This window comes from Nerophis ophidion, linkage group LG08, assembly GCF_033978795.1.
Source record: "Nerophis ophidion isolate RoL-2023_Sa linkage group LG08, RoL_Noph_v1.0, whole genome shotgun sequence".
Taxonomy (NCBI): Eukaryota; Metazoa; Chordata; class Actinopteri; order Syngnathiformes; family Syngnathidae; genus Nerophis; species Nerophis ophidion.
Genome location: NC_084618.1, coordinates 34,421,236 through 34,437,455, shown reverse-complemented (window position 1 = coordinate 34,437,455; position 16,220 = coordinate 34,421,236). Strand labels below are relative to the sequence as shown.

The window sequence follows — 16,220 nt, the reverse complement described above, 5'->3', positions numbered from 1 at the left end:
GCAGTGCTAAAATCAATAAACTCCAACTAAATTAATAATAAATGATTATAATGTACTTTTCTGAACTAAAATTTCCATAAAATGTAGGTGCAAATTAAAATAAAGCTTCACCACTTTAGTCATAAGTTTTGTGCTTAAGAAACTTCTCTATGACTTTAGCTCCAGACTTCTTCTGTTTGTTTGATTTTGTCATTAATGCCAAAAGTGGTGGGAAAATACCCCTGTGGCCCATATGGACCACAGCTGAGAAACAAATTATTTTTGGCGGCCTTCTCGGAGATGCTCGCGGCCCAACAATGGGTTAAGAAATACAGTTTTATTATATCGTGGTGATCAATAAAGATAACTGAACTACAGTTTCCGGGTTGAGGGTGAACATTACTTAACAACAACACAACCGGCTCATCTGGGCACTTGTGTATCAATCTGAAGTAGACTACCTTTTGTCATATCAGCCTTTTGATGGACTTTATCTTTTTAACTCCTGCCTCATCAATAACACGCCTCGAGTTAGTGAGACTTTGACGCAAGCGATGTCAAAAGACAACAGCAGGACGTAGCATCGGGCACTCGGCGTGGGACTTCAGGCCAAATGACATTGCTATCAGCTATCAACACCTGTACGGTCAAAGTGGAGATTAACTGTGTTGATTTAGGTTGCACTTCATCTACGATGTCATGTGGAACGACAACGCATTGCTAACAAGCAACAACAAAACTAATGGTCGTAGTTGCGGCTGTTGATTAAGTTTTAGCATCATCAAAGCCCAGGTTTAAATTAGAGGAATGTGACAAAGTATTACCAGGTAGTGGCCGGTCAACGACCATAGCAATTAAGCATGGGCGAATCCATAAATGAAAGTACTATAAATGTGTTATTTCATGTTTAGAGGCTAATATTATTTTAAAATATATATTCAGTTAATGCTGTTTTTAATGCTCTAACTAGGGCTGGGCGATATGGCCTTTTTTTAATATCTCAATATTTTTAGGCCACTATATGTATATCTCGATATTTTGCCTTAGCCTTGAATTAACATTTGATGCATATAATCACAGCAGTATGATGATTCTATGTGTCTACTTTAAAACATTATTGTTCATACTGCATTAATATATGCTCATTTTAAACTTTCATGCAGAGAAGGAAATCACAACTAAGTCAATTGACCAAAACTGTATTTATTCAGCAATTAATCAGTGGCACAAGCATTCATGTGTTTTCAAAACAAGCTATTAGTGCACTTTTGTGCATGATGTCACTAAGATGACATATCAAAACAACACTAAATTAAAGTGCACTTTTTGTACAGAACGCCATTACAATAGTTAAAAACAAATAAAGTGCACATTTGTGCATGATGTCACACAACATATTTCAATAAGTGTTTCATAAAAATGGGCTGCATATCAAATAGTATATGTCCTAAGGTGTTGATGTGGAAATAGTTGCTTCGGCATTTTGTTGGTGTGGGACCGAACGGAGTTGTTGACATACAGTTTGAAGCACGCTTCATTCTCTAGCGTTTTTTGGGTTGTACTTGTATAGCGCTTTTCTACCCCTTTTTAAGTAGCCCTAAGCGCTTTGACAGTATTTCCACATTCGCCCATTCACACACACATTCACACACTGACGGTGGGTGCTGCCATGCAAGGCGCTCACCAGGACCCATCAGGAGCAAGGGTGAAGTGTCTTGCCCAAGGACACAACGGACGTGACTAGGATGGTAGAAGGTGGGGATTGAACCAGCAACCCTCAGATTGCTGGCACAGCCACTCTACCAACTTCGCCACGCCGTCCCCAAGTGCTGCTACTTTTTGTAGCAAAGCTTCTGTCGCATAAATGTTCAACGTATTGCGCTTTAAGCCAAAACACCACCAGATGCACCCTGTGCTGTTTTTCTTGGTAAATAATTCTTCCTCCATTTGTTACCAGATTCGCATCATCTCTCCCCCATATTACCACTCGCACGGCTTCGGAAGCATCACAGCTATTACCCATGTCGCTACCTCTTTGCTCGGGGAGGGCGTGTGACATGTGTAATAAGGTGCGCTTGTTTTAAGTCTCAGTGAGAAGGAGACACAAGAAAGAGGGAGAAACGCATGCAGTTTAATGCCCGCAACTAAAACCAACTGCGTGAGAACGTATACTCGAATATCACGATATGGTCATTTTCTATATCGCACATAGGCAAATCCGCGAAATATCGAGTATATCGATATATCGCCCAGCTCCAGCTCTAACGATGAAAATATTCGATTTGCTAATAAGGACCCCACTTCACTAAATGTGTTTATTGTGGCCATGACTGGTATCAATTAACCGCAACAAACGATGCACAACTGTATTTATTATACTCCTATTTGTCAAAGGCAGAACCAATTCTTAAAATTCTCATTTAGCTTCTTAGCTTTCATGAGATTTCAAAAACACTCTTCTATTCCAAATGGTAAATTACACCTTTTCATTGACTTTTTTTAGGCATTTCATCTTTAAAAAAAAGCAACTCTGATTTTTGACCCTGTAACCTACCTAGTTTTTCTTTGTTATGGTGAGTGTTCATATACTAGCAGATGGAAATACAAATCTATATCAATTTTGAGAGCGGATAATGATGAATTTGGGGGAATGCGTGCATTCGGAGTGTGAGGGAGCTAATGAGCCTGTCTCTTGCTAGAAGCCTTTGTTCCAGTATTATCTAGCTCTGCTCCTCCATTACATGTTGTGTTAAATATTCAGTGTGTAAATCTGTGTGTCTTTTTGTGTGTGTGTGCGTGTGCGCTGGACTGTCTTGTCAGCTCATTTTGTGTGCATGAGGACTGCTTGGCTTGTTAGTGGAGTCATCAAGCCTTGACTGCCCTCTGCTGGTCTGTTCCAGTGTGGCATCACCCGACATGAACTCCTCATCAATGTATTCATCTGTCATTGATCGTGTTTTGGTGCAGACGATCCCAGCTGATTGCAATTCAAACACAGGACTGACATGTGTACATGTCCTTGACTTAATTAGGTACAGTTGTGATCAAAATTATTCAACCCCCAAACAATTTAGGTGTTTTAGCAAGTTGGACATTTATTCCGTATTTTGTTTATAGTCATATCAAATAAAGATGTGTCAAATAGAAAAATGCAACTTAAATTGTAACACTGTATTTTACAAAATATCAAAAAAGGATGGTGGCAGAGGGGTTAGTGCGTCTGCCTCACATTACGAAGGTCCTGCAGTCTTGGGTTCAATTCCAGGCTTGGGATCTTTCTGTTTGGAGTTTGCATGTTCTCCCCGTGAATGCGTGGGTTCCCTCCGGGTACTCCGGCTTCCTCCCACCTCCAAAGACATGCACCTGGGAATAGGTTGATTGGCAACACTAAATTGGCCTTAGTGTGTGAATGTGAGTGTGAATGTTGTCTGTCTATCTGTGTTGGCCCTGCGATGAGGTGGCGACTTGTCCAGGGTTTACCCCGCCTTCCGCCCGATTGTAGTTGAGATAGGCGCCAGCGCCCCCTGTAACCCCAAAAGGGAATAAGCGGTAGGAAATGGATTGATGGATGGACATTTTTCTTAATATCTCATTGACAAAATTATTGAAGATCTTAACTCTTAAGAACAGAATTTGAATTAGGTATTTTCAATCAGGTGTTGAAAACACCTGTTGATGTGATTAGAACCATAACGAGCAACAATTAAACTGATTGAAAAATACTGTGACGCTCAGCTTCTTGTAGATGGTCAATGGTGTATTTGCAACATGGTGAAGTCCAGGGAGTGGTCAAATAACTCGAGAGGAGGTAATTTCTCTTCATAAGAAAGGATATGGATATAAGAAAATAGCAAAGACATTACACATTCCAAGAGACAGTTGGGAGCATAATTCGCAAGTTTAAAGCTAAAGGCACAGTGGAAACACTACCTAGGCGTGGTAGAAAGAGGATGCTGTGTGCGTACAGTGGTGAAAAACCCCCGGGTAACAGCTGAGGAACTACAACAGGACATTGCAGAGGGGGGAACCCAGGTTTCGTCCCAGACAATAAGGCGCGCACTACGAGATGAAGGCGTCCATTCCAGAACTCCCAGGCGCACCCCACTTCTGACTACCAGGCACAAGAAAATAGACTCCAGTATGCCAAAAATCATCTGGACAAACCCCAAAGGTTTTGGGAAACTGTTTTATGGAGTGATGAGACAAAAGTTGAACTCTTTGGGCCTATGAATCAACGTTATGTCTGGAGGAGAAAAAATGAAGCTTACAAAGAGAGGAACACCTTTCCTACTGTTAAGCATGGTGGGGGTCAATCATGCTCTGGGGCTGTTTCTCTGCCTCAGGTACCGGGAATCTCCAGCGCATTCAAGACATTACGAATTCTATTTCCTACCAGGATATATTAGCTGCAAATGTCATGAAGTCAGTGACGAAGCTGAGGCTTGGGAGACGTTGGACTTTCCAACAGGACAACGATCCCAAGTATACCTCCAAATCAACATCAGAGTGGTTGCAGAAGAAAGGCTGGAAGACTCTGGAGTGGCCTTCACAGTCGCCAGACCTAAATCCTATAGAAAACCTGTGGTGGGACTTGAAGAAGGCAGTTGCAGCACGCAAGCCCAAGAATATGAATGAACTGGAGGCCTTTGCCCAAGAGGAATGGGCTAAAATACCTGTAGATCGTTGCAAGAAGCTTGTGTCCTGTTATGTATCACATTTGAAGGATGTAATTACTGCCAAAGGGTGTTCTACTAAGTACTAAAGATGCATGTAACTAGGGGGCTGAATAATTTTGTCAATGAGATATTAAGAAAAATGTCATTTTTTGGTATTTTGTAAAATACAGTGTTACAATTTAAGTTGCATTTGTCTATTTGACGCATCTTTATTTGCTATGACTATAAACAAATTACGGACTAAATGTCCAACTTGCTAAAACAACAAAATTGTGTGGGGGTTGAATAATTTTGATCACAACTGTAGACATCCAAACGTCAAGTACAACATTGACAGTTCTTGGAAACAAAGGTTTTTAAAGGGTGTGAAGGAGCAATCAATTAGCACATCTGGATTGTGTATATTGCTTTCTATGATGAAAGTTTGTAAAATGTAATGGTGGCGGAGCGATTGCAATACAGCTGACCACACTGGCATGCAAGCATTTGATTATCATCCCAATTCTTTCTAGTACACACACAGGATTATTAAAGTTATTAATTAAGCAGTAAGGATATCAGACACTTTGGTATTGTTAAAAATAGATAATGTATGAATTTAGGACACAAACATTTTGCTTTCTATCAAATACAACTTTGTGAATTAGTTTTTAAGATTAAGATTAGTTTATTTCAAAGGGGACAATGCAATTTCAAAAAAACACATTACTACACATGGTTAAAAAAGCCAGAATTAGCCAGATGGCCAGTTTTCATCTGTAGTCCCCCGGCCGTGATGTAAAAAAGGCAGTTTAGGATACATTATACCACACACTTTGGTCTTTAATAATTATTCATTTATGAATTAATTCAGGGTGAATAACAGGAACTGGTAATTAGCATAGAAAGATAATTGATCAGATTTAGGGTTGGTATTTAATAAATAATAATAAATGAACACATTTGGGATAGATTTTTTATGTTTTATAAATGAATGAATTTGAAATAAATGATACCAAGCACTTTGGTAATTACAAGATAATTAATACATTCAGGGTAAATGGTATTATTATTAAATTCTGTTCCATTTACGTCGTAAAAGGCACGTACGTTTTTTGGGGGGGGTTTTCAATTCGGCATATAGTACCATAATATCTTGCTCAAGCCGTTCCACAATAGACATGCCAAAAGTTTTTAGTGTTGTGCGACCGTTCAGAAGTTTTAAAGGACATTTTCCATGAGATCAAATTTTTCTTTCCTTTCTGCAAGATTTTGTCTGCGTGAACACAAACCAGATCTGTTAATTTCGGTATTTTGATGCAAATATGTTTAATGCAAGGTTTGCGGCACTTATGCGCTCATATGTTGGGTGATTATTGATTTTCCTCCTCTCTGCAGGGTCACACGGTCATCAGATCAGGAGCTAACGCCAACCTGCCACCAATGCTCATGTCGCAGCGGGTAATAGCGCCCAACCCTGCCCAGCTACAAGGCCAGCGGCTCTCCAAGCCTGGCATGTCTCGCTCCAGCAGCATGGGTAACGCTGTAAGTTACCAGCAGGTACGGGTTCCACTTAAACCCCCAAAAAACACTCTACTTGTCAGAGTGACAGTGGTGTTGTACTTCATTAGGGTCAAAGGATCCCTCAGCTCTTGTGACAGAATGATTTCTGCCTTTACTCCGCAGGCCAACCAGCAGGTGGCAGCATCCCAGCGCTCCAGCTCCAGTGCCATGTACATGAACCTTGCCCACATGCAGGCAGCTGCTGGGGCGAGTGGGGTGGCTGGCAGCCTGGGCGGAGCATCTGCGGTCAGTCCGTCCACCTTGTCCGGCTCGGCCAGCGGGGGCGTGAACTCTATGGCTGACCAGGCCAGTAGCCAGGCCGCCGCTAAGCTCGCCCTGAGGAAGCAGCTGGAGAAAACGCTGTTGGAGATCCCGCCACCAAAACCCCCCGCCCCGCTCCTCCACTTCCTGCCTTCAGCCGCCAACAGCGAGTTCATCTACATGGTGGGCCTGGAGGAGGTGGTACAGAGCGTCCTGGACAGTCAGGGTATGCACAATTAATACATAATCTAATCTATATCACAAGTGTCAAAGTTTGGGTCTGTAAACTAACCTGTTGAACTTTCGTACTGTGATAGTTTTATAACCCCCCCCACACACACACAAAAATATATCATCAGTCCATGACTTTTATGATAGTCTGTTGAGGGTTCTGTGAGCAGGAACTGATGAAGTCTACTTGGGTGAGAGGGGAATGTCTTTGAAGATGATCAAAACAGTCCGGTTACAATCAATTCAATGCCCTTAGACATTTTTATGGTGGGTTTATTTTCCTCAGAAGCAGAATAGTAAAAAAACAATCCAGGAAGAAACATGAAATGCCAGTTTGAACAAGTCTCAGTGAAATAAGTATTTAATTCCCTGCCAACTATAAAGAATTCTGACCCCTACAAGCACACAAATTAGAGGCCACCCTGGTTTTTGAACGAAGCGGTTTGATTAGGAAATATGAAATTTGTTTGGGAACAAGTTGTGCGTGAGCAGCGGAAGACTATGTAGTCGTCCATGAAGAAGGTCAGTGTTGGTCACAATTCAACGTCTCTGAAAAGGAGTATGAAGAATGAATTTAGCTGTGCCCCTTCTGTGTTTTTTACGGATACCTCATTCACACCATAATTTTCACGTTTAAATTAAGTTCACTCAGTGTGTGGAAAGAAAGGAAGATTTTAGTAAAATCTAAGGATAAATTCCAAGAAGTAACTAAAAAAACAAGCACATTGAGACTAAATATTAATACTGGTCTGAAAATGTTGACTTAATCACAAACGCGTGGATTCTTTGGTTGGGTACTACATTCTGTGGAATTATACACAGCTAAACGCACTAGTTCAATACATGCAATGTTGGCCATATGATAACCGAGGCGACAAAAAAGCAGGGCAAGTTTTTCTTAAAAGCTCATACGAAGTGCCAAAACCAAACGATCATGCTTAAAAATCACTGCAGGTTTTAATTGCCTGCTTTATTTGCATTTAATTGTAGCAGTAAAAGGCTTTTTGACTTTAATTTTAAGGTTTGACCAGTTTGGACAACTTTGCACTTGCAAATGGTTAATTCAACCACAGTTTATACTTTTGATTTTGTTGAAGAAAGCCGTTCATTTAGACTGTGATATTTTTAACAGGTGTTGGCCCTGCGATGAGGTGGCGACTTGTCCAGGGTGTATCCCGCCTACCGCTCGAATTAAGCTGAGATAGGCTCCAGCATCCGCTGCGACCCCAAAAGGGACAAGTGGTAGAAAATGGATGGATGCCATAGACTCTATTGGTGGGAATAAATCTGTAGGATTCATTATCATTTCATTGAGCTGCTGTTTTCCCTGTCAACATTTTATAAGGTGGCACCATATTCCTATGAAGATTTTTTCACACAGGCTAAACATGCAAAATCAACTTTACTATGAAATGTTCAATAGCAAAAATATTTTAACAATACAGTAAAAAATATTACAAATAAGAATACATTGATGCCTTAACTTACAAGCACAATTAATTTAACACGAGAACACTTTGTGTATGAAATCAGCCCCACCCATTGAAATGAATTCAAATCAATTTAACAAAAGAAATCAACAGATAATGTGACGCTCAGTGTTGTTTTTCATGAGTAACAAATAATAAGATATTTACACCAAGTAGCGGTTTAAAATTGATGGGTTAAAAGGACGTGCTCTATTGCCCTGCAAGTCGTTGACAATACTCTATTTCTGTCTGCAGGTAAACTCCGGGGGACGCTTTCCCGTATGGAGCCATTCTTCTGCGCCCAGTGTCGGACCGACTTCACCCCCCACTGGAAGCAGGAGAAGAGTGGGCGGATTCTCTGTGAGCAGTGCATGATGTCCAATCAAAAGAAGGCTCTGAAGGCAGAGCACACTAACAGGCTGAAGAACGCCTTTGTGAAGGCCCTCCAGCAGGAGCAGGTCAGGATCAGGGTTTAGACCCTTGCAACTCTTTATACATTGCATTTGTATGTATGGTTATCAATTCTGTATTTGATTTCTCGACTTTAATGATCAAATATATATATATATATATACATATATATATATAACTAGAAGACACAGCAGTACAGTTTATCGTTTGGAAAGTTAAATTCCATCACGGGGAGAATGACAGAATTCCCTTTAATGTGCTTGGTATAAAAAAAAAATATGAAAATGAATGGAATTTAACTATAAATTTATGTTCTCACCCAGTTTCTACGTCAGTGTTGTCATGAGGAGAAATAAGCTATGAACACTGATATTTTCCCCACAAAATCTCCATCCACACTTGTTGAGTTTAAAACATGTCTATCCACATAAAAAGGCATTCATCTAAAAGCGAAAAACTAATAATAGATGTTAAAATGAACTGGAAATCTCATATAGAAATATACAACATAAGGTGGGACGAAATACTTCAATAATGAATAAATAGCTAAATGTATTCTGGACCAGAAATCACTTCATTTTCTCTACTGTAGTGTTACCATATCTGAGTTATTGTGTAGAAATATGAGGAAGTAACTACGGAAGTACACTAGATCTATTATTCGTGTTACAAAAGAGGTAATTTAGAATAATACATAATGATGGCTATTGAGAACAGTAAATACTTTTATTTATTTTTTATAAAAAATATTTAAATTAAATGATTTGGTGCATTTTAAAACAGCAAAAATTATGCACAAAGCAACTGTAACCTGCTACCCAAGAATATACAACAAATATTCTGAACAAAAGAGGAGAAATATATCCTTAGAGAAAAAATTTACTTAAAACATTTGTATGCGTGTACAACACTTAAAACATTTACAATGTCATGATTATAGAATAGATTAAGCAAAGACATACAATGTACTAATATGATCCAGTTTAAAAACTGTTCAAACTTAGTGTTTACAAAGTACAAGGAAGAAGAATACTGATAAGAAATTACATAATCTTATCTCATGTCAATCACAACTTACTCAACCATTTATAGATGACAAACGTATGTATTATTTATTTATTGATTTACTTATTTATTTTTTTAATTTATCCACTGTTTTGTGTTACAGATTGAGTACATACAAATGTGTTAGAAATTGCTATGAAACCGAAAGGGATAGGATTAAATAAGGTCTGCTTCTTCCTACTCCTTTTTGAACCATTTGTGGAAATTTGTGATGTATCATATTATAACTGTATGAATGTTTGAAATGAATTAATACCATAACCATATGGTAATCGTCTGCAAGAGCCCTCATCGAAAAAAAGTCTGTATTGACCAAATCAACAGACAGCAGCGATAGTTCACATCCACCATCAGGCTGGCAAATAGCTACGATCATCTTGTTATTACTGATTGTGTAAAATGTTTGACCATATTGCTCCACATGTGACTTCTTCCATGTCAGGAGATCGAACAGAGGCTTCAGCAGGCGGCCCTCTCCCCCAGCTCTGCCCCGAGCGGCCCTAACGCCTCCAAAACCGACTCCCTGATTCGACATCACGCTCTACGCCAGGTAAAGTAAATGAAAGTGTTCTTTGACAATTCCTATTCTTCAGATGTCGTCTGAGTTTAGAGCTCTGAGTTTTGTTTTTATTCTTCAGTCCTAACCTGTTTGGTTGCGGATTTTTTATAAAACGATTTTTTGTTATAAAAGGAGAAGAGAACCTTTTGTGCCATAATAGGGCTGTGACTTGATAGAGTCATCTCATTTTCCATAGACTAATACCAACTTTGTAGGTATCATGATAAACTCTTACACACTATGACACATATGAAACATTAGTATTTTATTCTCATTTATGATATGTCCACACTTACCCACCAGGAATTTACTAACCCCTGCTTATACTGTACAAATAAACTTAACAGGTATATTGTGTGCATGGAAATATGCGAGTAAGTAAAAATGAGCATTAACTTTTAGTCGACAAGATTTAAGTCTTTCGAATGTCTTTATTATCAGCTTGTGAAAGACGAGTCAAATTCCCTTCAAATTACAAAAGTAGCTTACTTAAGAGTTCATCCTGCCTGACGAGTAGGCAGCGGTTTGGGCGGTTCAGTCTGGTTTGAACTCACCTGAGCAGGTTGCGTGTTTGGTTTTTAGTCAGGAAAATCTAGCCTGCAAGCCAGCAGGCAGTTTTATCTGGTTCAAACTCACCTCAGTACTGTGTGTTAGCCGCTTAAAGGCTGGGCTTGAAAGGCTCAGAAATAAAATATATTTTTGTGTGTGTGGATGATATTGGTATAAAAGTAAATACTTTGTTTCTTAGTGCAGATGTGGGAATGTACATACTGTATATTTTACTACTAGATAAGATTAAATAAAACTGTTGTTCAGTGAGTTATAGTTGCTGGGGAATGAATTTTTTTTTATTTAGGTGTTAGCTTTCAAATGCTGCTAAGTTTGTTACATTTGTGTTTTGTTTTGGAAGGCTGCTTGATTTCCACATTTGTCCATTCAAGTGCTTGTGATTTAAATCGTCCATCCATCCATCCATTTCCTACCGCTTGACCCTTTTGGGGACACGGTGGGTGCTAAGCTGTTGTTTGTTTAAAAAAAAAATGTTTGAAATAAAACTTTTTAACTGGCGTGCTCATTGTGTGAAAATATGGCATGTGGAGCTGCCCCTGTACTTGAAATCAGCCCTTTTAAATAAGGTAACTTTAGTGATGCCTGCTACAGAATAGGAAGTTTTGTCCCATTCAAACTAAGTGAGTTACATCAATTGTAATGAGTAAATGTTACTGTACGCCCGAAACACGGTTAGGTTCATTTTACAGTACATAAAGGGAATAAAATGCAGAACTTACTTAGCTTTGATGATTGGTAAAAACATAACATAAAAAACTGCAATTAGGTAATCCTCCAATAAAAAAAAATTCTAATTAAGAGAAAAACAACAAATCATCATGGAGAGTATAATAGAAATCATAAGTTTTTCTCTGTTTCGCCATCTCTCTCGATCGATATATATGTATGTATGTGTATATATGTATATATATGTATGTATGTGTATATATATGTATGTATGAGTATATACGTGTGTGTGTATATACATATGTATGTGTATATACGTATGTATCTATGTTTATATATATATATATATATGTATATATATATATATATATATATATATATATATATATATATATATATATATATATATATACAGTCATGGCCAAAAATATTAGCCCCCCTGCATTTCTGGCAGACAATGCACCACGTCTCCTAGAAAATTGTTGAAATTACAAATGCTTTAGTATTCACATGTTTATTTCTTTTGTTTGCATTGGAACAACACAAAAAAAAAAAAAGTCAAATCTGACTCCAAAAATTAACTGGACAAAATTATTGGCACCTTTTCAAACTTGTAAGAAATATTTGTATTCTAAGCATGTGATGATCCTTTAATTTGTAATTAAACTCACCTGTAGCAAGTAACAGGTGCTGGCAATATAGAAATCACACATGCTTAGTGTATACCACACTAAGCTTGGAGAAAAGAAAGAAGAGCAAATAACTCTCAGATGATTTGAGAACCAAGATTGTGGAAAAGCATGGACAATCTCAAGGCTACAAGTTCATCTCTAGTAGTCTAAATGTTTGTGTTTATTGTGAGCAATGTCATCACTGTAGCTAAAGTCCGTGGTTGTTGACGGAAGAGAAACATTGATGAAAGACTGCAACGAAGGGTTGTTAGAATTGTGGATAAGGAACTTCGATCCACTTCCAAACAAATTTAAGCTGACCTGCAGACACTGGGTACAACAGTGTCAGCCCGCACTATCCATCGCCATCTCAATGAAAGGGGACAGTATGGTAGGAGACCCAGGAGGACACAGAGACATAAAAAAGCAAGACTGGAGTTTGCAAAAACTTACCTGAGGAAGCCAAAATCCTTCTGGGAGAACGTCCTGTGGACAGATGAGACTGAAGTGGAGCTTTGTGGTAAAGCACATCATCACACTGTTCATAGAAAACAAAATCAGACCTTCAAAGAAAAGAACACCATCCCTACAATCAAACATGGTGGAGGTTCACTGCTATTTTGGGGTTACTTTGCTGCTTCTGGTACCGGGTGCTTCGACTGTGTGCATGGCATCGTGATAACTGAGGACTACAAAATAATTTTGGGGCATAATGTAGGGCCCAGTGTCAGAAAGCTGGGTCTCCGTCAGAGATCATGGGTCTTCCAGCGGGATAACGACCCAAAGCATACTTCAAAAAGCACACAAAAATGGGTTAATACCAAGCGCTGGAAGTTCTGAAGTGGCCATCAATGAGTCCAGATCTTAATCCTATAGAATATAAGTGGAGAGATCTAAAAACATAAGTTGGGAAAAGGCACCCTTCAAATCGGAGAGACTTGAAGCAGTTTGTAAAAGAAGAGTGGTCCAAAGTTCCAGTAGCAAGGTGTAAGTAACTAATTGATGGTTACAGGAAGCCATTGATTTCAGTTATTTTTTCCAAAGGGTGTGCCACTATATATTAAGTTGAGAGTGCCAATAATTTTGTCCAGTCCATTTTGGAGTTCTGTGTTAAATAATATCAGATTTGGCTTTTTGTTTTGTTTTTTTCTGTTGTTCCAATGCAAATAAAATAAATAAAGATGTGAATACCAAAGCATTTGTAATTTCAACAATTTTCTGGGAGATGTGGTGCATTATCTGACAGAAATGCAGGGTTGCCAATATTTTTGGCCATGACTTTTTGTTGCTAACGAGCAAACATGTTTGACGTACTGCTGAACAATGGCGGCATACTCTGTACTCTTATCCACCGGAATAATCATATAATAACAGGATATATGAACGATAGAAAATGGTTTCCAAGTTCCTCTGCTTTGTTTCTGGACAAGGCTGTGTTGCGCACGTTATTTTTTTGCGGCTTATACTTCCTGTCTTTCCGTCATTCCATACCATGTAGAACATTTCAATGTCTCTGTTCGAAATCAAAGGGTTCCGTACTGAAAGATCGGACTAAGAACACATGTAGTAATGAGTCCAAGTGAAGCCTGAGTAAAAGGAACAGGACTCCCGTTTACTAACGGCTTGTATTCCCTTCAGACCCAACAACCTCAGGCCTCTCTGCAAAGGAGTATGTCCAACTCCGCGCGAGGCGTCCTGTCTAACTTCGCCCAGGCCTCCCAGTTGTCAGTGGCCAGCAGCCTCATGGGGATGACCAGCGGAAAGCACTGTGGCAGCAGTGGCGGCAACAGCAGTAGCAGCAACAGACTGCAGCATGACAGCCGTCGCCAGATCTACAATATCCCAGGTACCTTCATTGTGTACTAGAATTATGATGTTAAGGTTGTGTGATATGGACCAGTGATTCTCAAACTTTTTACACCAAGTACCACCTTAGAAAACACTTGGCTCTCCAAGTATTACTATAATGACCAACATTAAAATACGTAGCAAAGTAGGCGTAAGTATTCATTAAAAACAAGGCAGAGAGTATATTTAATATTTTTGACCACTGTATCTTTACACACAATGCACAAACATCAACAATAATACCCCATACACAGTACATACTTACAGTTGTGATCAAAATTATTCAACCCCCACACAATTTTTGGTGTTTTAGCAAGTTGGACATTTATTCCGTATTTTGTTTATAGTCATATCAAATAAAAATTTGTCAAATAGACAAATGCAACTTAAATTGTTACACTGTATTTTACAGAATACCAAAAAAGGACATTTTTTTTAATATCTCATTGACAAAATTATTCAACCCCCTAGATACATGCATCTTTAGTACTTAGTAGAACACCCTTTGGCAGTAATTACATCCTTCAAACGTGATACATAACCGGACACAAGCTTCTTGCAACGATCTACAGGTATTTTAGCCCATTCCTCTTGGGCAAAGGCCTCCAGTTCATTCATATTCTTGGGCTTGCGTGGTGCAACTGCCTTCTTCAAGTCCTACCACAGGTTTTCTATAGGATTTAGGTCTGGCGACTGTGAAGGCCACTCCAGAGTCTTCCAGCCCTTCTGCAACCACGCTGATGTTGATTTGGAGGTATGCTTGGGATCGTTGTCCTGTTGGAAGGTCCAACGTCTCCCAAGCCTCAGCTTCGTCACTGACTTCATGACATTTGCAGCTAATATATCCTGGTAGGAAATAGAATTCGTAATGTCTTGAATGCGCTGGAGATTCCCGGTACCTGAGGCAGAGAAACAGCCCCAGAACATGATTGACCCCCACCATGCTTAACAGTAGGAAAGGTGTTCTTCTCTTTGTAAGCTTCATTTTTTTCTCCTCCAGAGCTAACGTTGATTCATAGGCCTAAAGAGTTCCAGTTTTGTCTCATCACTCCATAGAACAGTTTCCCAACACCTTTGGGGTTTGTCCAGATGATTTTTAGCATACTGGAGTCTATTTACTTGTGCCTGGTAGTCAGAAGTGTGGTGCGCCTGGGAGTTCTGGCATGGAGGCCTTCATCTCGTAGTGCGCACCTTATTGTCTGGGACGAAACCTGCGTTCCCCCCTCTGCAATGTCCTGTTGTAGCTCCTCAGCTGTTACCCGGGGGTTTTTCACCACTGTACGCACACAGCATCCTCTTTCTACCACGCCCAGGTAGTGTTTCCACTGTGCCTTTAGCTTTAAGTTTGCGAATTTTGCTCCCAACTGTGTCTCTTGGAATGTGTAATGTCTTTGCTATTTTCTTATATCCATATCCTTTCTCATGAAGAGAAATTACCTCCTCTCTTGAGTTATTTGACCACTCCCTGGACTTCACCATGTTGCAAATACACCATTGACCATCTACAAGAAGCTGAGCGTCACAGTCTTTTTCAATCAGTTTAATTGTTGCTCGTTATGGTTCTAATCACATCTATAGGTGTTTTCAACACCTGATTGAAAAGACCTTATTCAAATTCTGTTCTTAAGAGTTATGATCTTCAAGGGGTTGAATAATTTTGTCAATGAGATATTAAGAGAAATGACACTGTTTGGTATGTTACAAAATATAATGTTGTAATTCAAGTTGCATTTGTCTATTTAATGCATCTTTATTTGATATGACTATAAACAAAATATGGAATAAATGTCCAACTTGCTAAAACACCAACATTTTGTGGGGGTTGAATAATTTTGATCACAACTGTATATATCTGTTAAAAAAAAGTAAGATGTCGTCTGACGACATTTTTTTGTTTTGCTGCAGGAGTTCACTTGCAAGATAGAATGCACATAAATTACAGCGCCTCTGAAAGTATTCATAACGCTTTCCTTGTTCCACAACCTGATTCTGAAATGCAATACATCGATTTTTTTTTTTCTCACGACACCACACAAAGAGTTTATGATCCCAACTGAATTTACCCTGAGAGATAAAGACATGAAAATGGAACCAAATTGATCCCGGTTATCAATATTACACCACACAATATACTTTCCTTGGCAGAATAACCGTTATCTACTGTTCTGGCTTTGGAAGAGCCATATTATTGGTAATTAAGTGTTAAAGTATGCTTATCGTCTCCCGTTTTACTTTGTATTTTTTTAATGATAAAAGCAAAATGGCGGGCGCA

At 39.1% G+C, this 16,220-nt stretch overlaps 1 protein-coding gene across 2 annotated transcripts in view; it reads left to right on the top strand.

Annotated features, from left to right (window-relative positions):
- Window positions 1–16,220, top strand: part of gatad2b (GATA zinc finger domain containing 2B) — a 150,728-nt gene that overhangs the window by 115,346 nt on the left and 19,162 nt on the right. For both annotated transcript variants that reach the window (XM_061908362.1, XM_061908363.1), the window contains 5 exons: window positions 6,033–6,194; window positions 6,321–6,684; window positions 8,414–8,616; window positions 10,077–10,184; window positions 13,739–13,946. In XM_061908362.1, the coding sequence (XP_061764346.1) occupies window positions 6,033–6,194; window positions 6,321–6,684; window positions 8,414–8,616; window positions 10,077–10,184; window positions 13,739–13,946 (1,045 nt within the window). The remainder of the gene's footprint in view (window positions 1–6,032; window positions 6,195–6,320; window positions 6,685–8,413; window positions 8,617–10,076; window positions 10,185–13,738; window positions 13,947–16,220) is intronic.